At 37.2% G+C, this 9993-nt stretch overlaps 1 protein-coding gene across 2 annotated transcripts in view; it reads left to right on the forward strand.

The window, feature by feature from the left end:
• Positions 1 to 7162, forward strand: part of rai1 (retinoic acid induced 1) — a 57432-nt gene extending 50270 nt beyond the window's left edge. For both annotated transcript variants that reach the window (XM_084118343.1, XM_084118342.1), the window contains exons 4-5: positions 2551 to 2600; positions 6720 to 7162. In XM_084118343.1, the coding sequence (XP_083974469.1) occupies positions 2551 to 2600; positions 6720 to 6728 (59 nt within the window). In that variant the 3' untranslated portion in view covers positions 6729 to 7162. The remainder of the gene's footprint in view (positions 1 to 2550; positions 2601 to 6719) is intronic.
• Positions 7163 to 9993: the final 2831 nt, after the last annotated feature.

Consider the following 9993-nt stretch of genomic DNA (forward strand, 5'->3'; position numbering starts at 1 on the left):
AAAAACCATCAAATAACATCGTCATTTTTGGTCATACAGATAAGAGTAAGACATAAGTCTACTTTTATTAATATACACTCACAATAATGATTTTGTTAAAAAAAAGAAAACAAAGTGCACTTTCTGCCATCTCTGTCTCCGTCCAGAACAACTTTCTGAAACGCGACACAAAAATGAACCGAAACTCAGCGAATACTTGCCTCACAGACACGAGACATGTCTATTGAAAGTTTGATTCAATATTTTGATTCAAATTTTCTGATCATGTAATCTATAAAAACCAATGAGAGGTACAGTTGTTCCCGTCTGAGCTGATTATAATATATGCAGCAAGCTATTCATATGGTACATGTGAACATGTAAGCATCCCCATCACCAAGCTTACTTTTCATCGTTTTTGGAATAATTCGCACTGTGAAGAATAGCCTAAGCTTTAAATTTACCTCAGAGGAAGAACAAGATGCGATGCGTGGCTTGATTCAGCGGAGGATATAATTTATGATGAGGTACTTACATTAGTTAAAGTGTTTTTTTTTTGTTTTTTTTCAATAAACTTATACACATTTTACTAGTTGGGCTTTTCCCTAACTATATCCTATGTAGAAGACTTTAAATGATCTGGAAGAGCGATAGTAGGCATTAATATGATTATGCTTCAGTTCATAATTCCAAAGTTCAACCTATAATTGGGCCTTAAGACACTGCAGTAGACTAATTATTACAGTAAAAAACTAAAGCAAAGTTTTATTATTATTATTATTATTTTTTTAAATAATAAATTTTGCTGTTGCTTGTAATGGGGAGTGAAAACATGTTGCATCTGAGATTTTTCTTAGATAAAATGAGAATTAGAGAATAAAATGAGTACACTAAAATCAGCAACCGCGAGTATTATCATAGACCTACTTTCCTCCATGTTGTTTTAGATCACATAAAAGCCAAATGCTGTTTTATTGGGTATAAATAAAGCCATCTTTGATTTGTCAATAACATTCATCAGCCGTGAAAATATAGATTTTTTTTTCTTAAAAGTTCTAGTTTCCTAAGTGCCGCTAGTACATGACAACGCAGCAGGATTCTCGTGAACAAGCTTGGTTCGCCTGCCGCGTCTCTCCTATTGAAAATTAATTGAGTTAATTTTGAAAGTGGTGTTTCAGGGCCGCCTATGTGAAACAAATATTAAAGCATAAACTAATGTTTCTACCCATGAACCAAAAAATACGAAAAAATCTCTTAATTCTCTTTAAAAAAAAAACATTTCTCATTTCTTTTTAAGTAGAAAATCAAATGACCAGTACACTAGTAATTATATATACTTGGGTATCTATAATTACTAGTCCTTTGAGGGTGTGTTTACACTTGGGACTAAAAACATTTAGTCCTGGTCCGCTTAGCGTTCACATAGGCATTTTTACACCGAACCTAAAGATACCAAACCTAAAGACATAGGGATATGTTCACAATCAGATTGGTCGGCTTTTATTACGTATATTTACCGAAAACCCAAAACAATGCTGTGTGCTGGGCTAAATGTGTGTACACTGTGTGTACATTTGATGGTATTTTGACCAGCTGAGAACTCATGAAGAGTTTATAAAATGTGTAAATGAGACAAAACAGTGGCAGGAATCCCTCCGTCACACACACACATACCAAGATCTGCTGCAAGGAGACGCGGTTCTGATACCTGTACCGAACTGAGATGGACAACATCACGACTATGACGAGAAAAAACAGGTGTGCTTGAGCATTCTGTCCTTTTTAGGGTCGCATATTGTGCCATCATGTCCCGTTTTTGTTTAGTTGTTTTCTTTGGTCTGTTTTGCATTAATTTTTCAGTCCATCCGCACCAGAGTTCGTTTGGAAGTGGACAGAGACCCATCTTTTCAGCGATCTCGGTCCGCTTGTTTGGTGCGCACCAGGGTTCAGACGGCAGCGTTCACACTTATTCAAATGAACCGCACTAACAGAGCAATCACACCAGGGTTCGTTTTAATCTTACCAAACATGCCAAGTGTGAACACACCCTTCGTCTCCCAAACCATACTTTCATAATATCAACTTAAAGCATGACAGAAAGTTTCTGACCAACAAGTAAAAACAACCAATTATACTTTTTATGATTTTCTGTGACGTTTAGATGTAGGTAAATCTGACAACGGTGCTGAGAGAATAATTTTTCTATTAAGTACTTCACCTCTTACGCTGTAGGCAAACGTGATGATATCTACTTTACCTACTACAATTGTATTAGTAGTAGACTATTTATTCCCTTTTAGCACTCAACTGGAAGTGGCAGATATCGTCAGCTCTAGACAATATGCACCAGATGAATCCATGAATGCTCCGTGGCATGTCATCCGAGGTTGAGACTAGATTCCCTCCATCATGCATTGCTCTTTTCCATCAGAAATTGCCATCAGAAAGTGGTGGCTACACCACTGGAGATGGGTCTAGTCAGAAACAAAAGTGCAAGCTGATCTTGTATTGCGTTTTCAATGGCATTTTCTAATTTATGCCTTTGATTCTTCCCTTTTTTTCTTTTTCCAGGCTGCACGTTTCAAGAAGAAACCTTCTCCATTAGGTGTCCAGATCACAAGGTAAGCAGGTGAATTGGTTTTGCACACAGCAAAGGACATCTCTGATCTAAAAGACATTGTATCATGAACTTCAGTGTCCTTGTTACATTCTACCACCTCCAAAACAACAGCAAGGAGTGAAACTAGACAGCAGAGCACAGTTCCTCATCAGCACCATCTCTCAGGGCAGCAGAAGAGCCCTGAGCATATCTCACCCTTATCTGTCTGCTATTGACTGTGCAGCTCACCACTGACAGCAGAAATTAGTGAAGGGATGTTAATTAGACATTCTAGGCTCTCTCAGTCTCCTTGTTCCCCTTTAGGAGCCACAAACATTAAAGAGAAGAAAAAAGAGAAGACATTTAGAAGTGCTGCCTGATGATTATTACTGGATCGGGACCAGACACATTTTTCACTCAAGGTCTTGGCTCTTGCATGAAGCAGAAAGCCACCCCCCCCCCTCCTCCTCCAAAAAAACAAAACAAATCTCATACTGATTTTGCACATTCCTAATCCTAAAAATGAAAGATTCCACCGTCGCGGCGAGCGGCTCTTAGAATGTTAAGGAACGGTTCCAGTTGTTTCCACTTGAGCCTGGTATGGCACGGAATGATTACAAACCGTTCTCGGCCCGGAATTCTCGTGCTGGTAGAATCCGTAAAGTGATGTCACAACTCAGAATTGGTCACTCGTCTGTTGCCTGGCTACCAGTTTCTCTGTAGCTGGCTAAGCGCTCTATTTGAGCGACGTAAACCACAAATTAATCATAAAATTTTAGAGAAATTCCACACCACTTGGGGTATAATTTATATTTGTAAAACATAAACAATACGTCAAGTTTCACGCCAAGTCGCCAAAGTTTAATACTTAGGGTTTGTATTAAGAAATGTAGGGCTGGTTTCACAGACAGGGCTTAGATTAAGCCAGGATTAGGCCTTAGTTCAAATAGGAGATTAAAATAGCTTTTTATAAATGTGCCGTAGGAAAAAAACAACTGGTGTGCATCTTGAGACAAAACCATTTTTAAAGATATGTCAGTGCAAGTAGCTTTCAGTTAAAACAGCTCAAACATGCCTTTTTAGTCTAGGACTAGTCTTAAACATTGTCTGTGAAACCAGGCAAATATTAGTAATGCTCACCTTAGCTTAGTTTCACATGCCTCTTCGTTTTTATACTGTTGCATTTGCTTGTGTATTCGCCACCTACAGGCAATCTGTGAACTACAACTGAGGTAGGTCAGGGAGAGAGAAAGGAAAAGTGATAGACTGAACTAGAAAGACTGAGAAAATGGGCATGGTAGAAAGCGAGAAAGAAAAATGATATTCAGCAGCTTCCTGTCTGAGACCGTGAGGCAAAACCTGGATGGAGATCAAAACACCCCACCCTCCTCTCTCCAGCTCTACCCCTCCCTTCCTTTTTCGCCCTCCCACGACAAAGGGAGAGGAGAACAGAATGAGAGAGAAACAGACAGACAAACAGAGCAGAGGAGAAAGTTCAGAACAAGCAGAGCACACATCAGCAGGGGGATCTAAGGGCTTTGGGTCTCTGGGATGCCAATTTGCCGCTTTAATGAAAGCAAGCGGTAGAGATACCACCCCCGTCCAGGTCTCCTAGGAAATCTCCTCCACCTCCTCTTCATCTTCCTCTTCTCCTCTGTGCTCACACGCACTCAGCGGCGAGCTCTCTTTTAGGTTCACGTGGCTTGAGAACATGACAACAGCAAAGCAGCACAGGCAGAGCTTTAAGTCAGGCCGAAGAGGGCAGCACAGCAGGCAGGGCAAGAGAAGGATGCCGTTCTTTCCCTTGTTCTTGCATGAGAAAAACTCCATTTGCATTTCCTCAAGGTAATACCAGTTCTAGTCAGGCAACAAAAGAATATTGTTAAAGTTTTGGGTAAATTTAGGTTCTGCGTCAGAGCCGTTTTGACATTGTTACTGACACTCGGCACGCATCTCATATTAAGTTGGCCAATCACAATTCAGTATGCAACTAGTTGTAAGAAAAAGAACACAAAAGCAAATGTTGCAATGATGTCATGGCAGACGTTCCATCAGTGTAGGTCAAGAGATTCTCTTAAATAAAATAAACAATGTTCAAAGTTCACATTTTAAACCTGGAAAAGCCACCTGTACATATGAGGCAGATCATGTGAAGCACATCCAAAGTTAACCGAGAACGGTGTTAACACCAGATGTAAACAGATTCTAAGTTAAAGGGAAATTCTGTCATTAATTACTCACCCTCCTGTCCTGACTTTTGTTCATCAGAACACAAATGAAGATCTTTTTAATGAAATTGGAGAGATTTCTGTCCCTCCATTGACAACTAAGCAACTACGTTTTGAAGCTTTAAAAAGTTCATAAAGAGATGGTAAAACTCATCCATATGAATTGAGCAGTCTAGTCCAAATTTTCTGTAGAGACTTGATCGCTTTATAGGATGAAAAGATTTAATTTAGGCTTTTATTCACATATAAATATTGATCAGCGAACATAAACAAACGTGCTGCGTGACACGAGAATGAACCTCATTGGTTCTTGCTGAAGCTCAAACGTGCTGCGTAACATGAGAATGAACCTCATTGGCTCTTGCTGAAGCTCAAACATGCTGCGTAACATGAGAATGAACCTCATTGGCTCTTGCTGAAGCTCAAACATGCTGCGTAACATGAGAATGAACCTCATTGGTTCTCGCATGTCAAGCGAACATGCTTGAGCTTCAGTTTACCACAACTGATGTGTGAGTTGATGAATGTTTATATGTGAATAAAAGCCTAAATTCATTCTGTTCATCATATAAAGTGATTGAGTCTCTTCAGCAAATTTGGACTTAACCGCTAAATTAATACGGATTGGTTTCACAATCTATTTATGAACTTTTTGAAGCATCAAAATGGTAGTTGGGTAGAGTGTCAATGGAGGGACAGGAAGTTCTAAGATTTCATCAGAAAGATCTTCATTTGTGTTCTGAAGATGAACGAAAGTCTTACGGTTTGGAACGACAAGAGGGTGAGTAATTAATGACAGAATTTTCATTTTTGTGTGAACTGTCCCTTTAAGCGTTGAACTAAGACGTTTGTTTGGAACACGAGAACGTGATGAATATCAATGCAGTCCTGCAAACACTGTAACCAGGGCTGCGGTTAAATCGCGCTGTGAGAGAGATACTGATTACCAGCGTTGAAAAGCAGAAGGATTAGTTCAGAGATCAGAGAGAAAGCGAGAGATTGGACCCAGAGCAGAGGAGGGAAAGAGAACGAGAGCAACAGCATGAAAAGCTGCGGAGGAGGAGAGATACATAAAACAACTATAACATCCATGTCAGCGCAATTAGGAAACGGTCCTGCAGTGTTATTTTCGATTCCGATCCCAACTCAATGCAGCTTATAGTATATTAAACATTTTTGTAAAATATTATTACTAGTTATTATTGTGTAAACTTAGTTCATTTAATTTCAGCAAATTTGAGTACATCACATTTTTCGGCATTATATCAACAACCATGGTCTTTACGTCAGTCATCCGATAAGTTTTGGTTAATATCTTGTTATGAATAAATCAATCAGAAATAACAAGCTAGTTAGCCATTGCTCTGTGGTAAGTAATCAACTTTTCATGAAGGAGGCTCATTTGGACATTTTAAAACATCTTTTCAAATGTATATATCAGACTGATGTTGAAATGATCAAACAGATGGAATGTTTCCAAGTGAAACAAATGAATATCAAATTAACAAAGAATTCATTAAATCCATTCCTTATACTTACTGTTATTTGTGCTGTTGTTTTCCCTCCAAAATGATGTCACTTCCTGGATGATGATGTCATGTTTGTTAAAGGTATATTACATAAGACTCAAAGTATGGAAAGTAATATTGGGGATGCAGTAAAACATAAAATGACACAATATTCCCAAGTAAACATGTTTTGTTTGTAGCATTTCCATTGGAGTAAGGAAAAATGAACACCTGGAAAGCTAAATAGTGAAATAACTGTGATATTGTTAAAATGACTTCCGTCTTTAAAAATGGAGAAATCCATACATTGAGATATATGAGGTGGCTTAATAATGTATATGAATGAGGAATATTTCAGCAAGCCTTTCTCCACTCTTACGCATTTCAAACGGATCTGTTTTTCAGGCGTTGTAATGTATACCGGCGCATGAAGACTGGTGAATGTCAGCTATGCAGTAGAACAAGGACATGCGTTTGCCTGTGTGCTGCAAGTTGCTGTGGACACAGAGAAAATCTGGGGCTTCAGTCGAAGCACAAAAATACTGTAGCAATACTCACCCAAGATCAGATCATCTCCGAATCCATCCGGCCCGGCTCAAACAGAAGAACCTTCGTGACCAAAAGCTGAAAAAGGGAAAGACACTTTTGTTATGAATCTGAATGTGCCATTCTTCCATTTTATTCCGTATTCTGGAGCGGATGTTATCAGTCGGGGACACCTGGTGGTGGATTTGGCCTGCTGCCCCAAGCGCTGGTTGGCACATGCCTGCTTCCGCTGTGGAAGGGGGATTGAAATTTGAAGATGTCATGCAACACTGGATGTATTTCAATGGACACTTACATGTTACAAAGAAAAAAAGAAAAAAAAAATGTACATGCTGTGCTTTACAGGTCTAAATATTCTGATATCATGCGGAAAAAAATGCATTATTTTAATATACTGCTACTCCAAGTGTAGGCTTATTTTTATGTGCATTTGAAGACAAAACAGCATCACTGAGATGTCCATCAGTGCATCCGGATGGAAAAATATCCTGCGTTCGTACAGTGTTTGGGGGGTCACGCATTGTAATCAGAGTTATGTAATCGGATTACTTTTTCAAGTAACTAGTAAAGTAACACATTACTTTTAAATTTGCAACAACATATCTGAGCTCGTTTTTCAAATAAGTAATGCAAGTTACTTTGTTTTCCTATTTATTGACTGCATTTGCATTTCCTTCAGCCTGAAGCTTATCCGTTTCATTTTTGTTTTTGGTGAGAAAGGACCTTTAGATTAGCCAAAAATATAACTTTTTTTGTTATCAATAAACAAGCAAGCAAGCCCAGCCCAGGTAAAAAAAAAAAGTAACACAAAAGTAATGTAATGCATTACTTTCCATAAAAAGTAATGCAATTAGTTACTTTTTAAGGTGTAACGCATTACTTTTAAAAGTAACTTTCCCCAACACTGCGTTCGTATTATGTGTATCAGCTTCTCAGAATTAGAAAACAAAAATTAAAATTCTGTCATCATTTTCTCAAAACCCTTATGGCTTTCTTTCTTCTGTGAAACAAACAAAAATGCCATATTGTAGAGCAACAGCACATTTAAATAAAATTTTCCTTGGAATATAGCACTCTTCGAACATGTTTTTATGATACTTTTTTTATTTTATTTTGGAGCTTGACAAACCGAGTCCCCGTTCACTTTGTGGAAAAGGGCAGCTTGGACATTCTTCTAAATCACTCAAATGAAGAAAGAAAGTCATATGAGTTTAAAAAAACAACAAAAAAGAAATAATGGCAAAATTTTAATTTTGGATGAACTTTGAGCTTACGAAAGCCTCAGCACACTGAAGAGATCCATATACCACAAACAGATTTTACATTTCTGTTCATGTAATTGGTGAAACGATGCAGAAGACAACGTGATAATCTGATCATGAGAATCCATAGTCATTTAATCAGATGTATATGTGACTAACATACAGTATTATATGCTTCACTTCACTGCAGTATTACAGGTAAGACCGCGCATAGAGATGACAGAACCATCACGTAATTATTTGATTCCTAATTCTAAGTAATTGTGTATATAAGTATTTGATGCTGTTTAAATGTAAGATGTGATGTACTATTATAATTGTGTATAGTATTTCTTAGAGATGTTTATTTTCTATAAAACAAATATGTTATTGCTTACAAAAGTTATTAAAACAATGAATTAAAAGGACTGTTTTTGGAATTGTGTTTGTCCACAGCTCATATTGCAGAGTTTCTGTGTGTTTGGTATTTTCTTTTCATGTAACGCTGCAGTGAAATATAATAGATGTGTGAACATGAACAGATGTCTTTGGAATTGAGATCAAAATCACGTTTTGTTTTGTTTTCGTGCGTCTTTGTTGGCGCTCAACGCAAAGTAATTCAGTGCTATTATCCTTAAAGATGTCTCTGTCTCACAGCCAGTGGTCTGAAATTACATCTGGAGGCATACAGTAACGGATCCATGCCTTCTTGCTTTCTTAACACCTTTATTTACTCTGCTGGGGCTTCTGTTGGTTTAGCGAGGTAGAAACAAACCCATTCTATTTGAAGTTAAAGAGTTCGTCACATCTCATCACCCACCCACCAGCAGTACACATGACTTTCGGAATTTATTTTAGAAATTATACTTTTCCTGCATGACAGGAATATTCTACCAGGTGTATGTAAGCCCTCTAGTGGTTAAAAACAAAACTGCGTGCATGTTGCGGAAGGACCTTGTTTTGGTTGTGCTTCGGCTCTGCGGATTAATATGATTATCATACTGTTCATAAAACATTCAGTACTCGACTTAAGAGATATAACCAGTTTATATAGAAAGGATATCAGGCTGTCAAGCTAAGTATTTTAGCTTTTCACATTAATAGACACGGTACTTCCTTGAAAATAAAAGCAGGGCAACAACAACCATAATGAAACGACCCTTCAATTGATAATGTTTTACCATGGCAAATTATCTGTTCAATAAAATAACTCACCTGTTGAGCTGTAAAAACGCCATATCTGCATCGCATTGCACATTTCAAATCCCTTATTCTCTCCGAAAAGCCGAGCCAATGTTGTTTCCAGGTTTTCTTTGTTGCGATATTTTTTTTTCTATTTTTTATTATTATTATTATTATTATTATTTACCATGAAAAACATCAAGCTATAGGTCCAAACCACTTATAATAGGCTTACCATAGTGAATCAGGGTAAAACACCTTTTGGATGAAGGACTGATGACGTATTTACTCATTATTTTTAATAGTTAATTTTGACAGTTAAAAAAAAAAAAAACAATAGTGTACCTTTAATTTTTACATCATATCGGTCATATACTAATTTTCATATATTAATATCTTGTTAAAAAAAAGTTAAGTTAATAAATAAAGCATATCTTTTCTAGTAGATTTATATATTTTCTAGTAGACTATCAAAGGAATGTTAAAAAGTATAAAAGTATATAAAAACAACACTTTTTACTCTAAATATTTCTGTTTTTTTATTTATTTTTCAAAATAAATTTCCGCATGTACACACGCATAGCATGAAACATTTTCACTGTTATTTATATAAAACACCCATCTTGAGAACACAGTTTATAAGCCTTGGTTAAAATTCACCTTTATTAGGAAACTGACTCGTCTAAATGTTTGTCACTGTCGTAAATTGT

Source organism: Abramis brama, assembly GCF_963993115.1.
Source record: "Abramis brama genome assembly, chromosome: 1".
In the NCBI taxonomy this organism is placed as follows: domain Eukaryota; kingdom Metazoa; phylum Chordata; class Actinopteri; order Cypriniformes; family Leuciscidae; genus Abramis; species Abramis brama.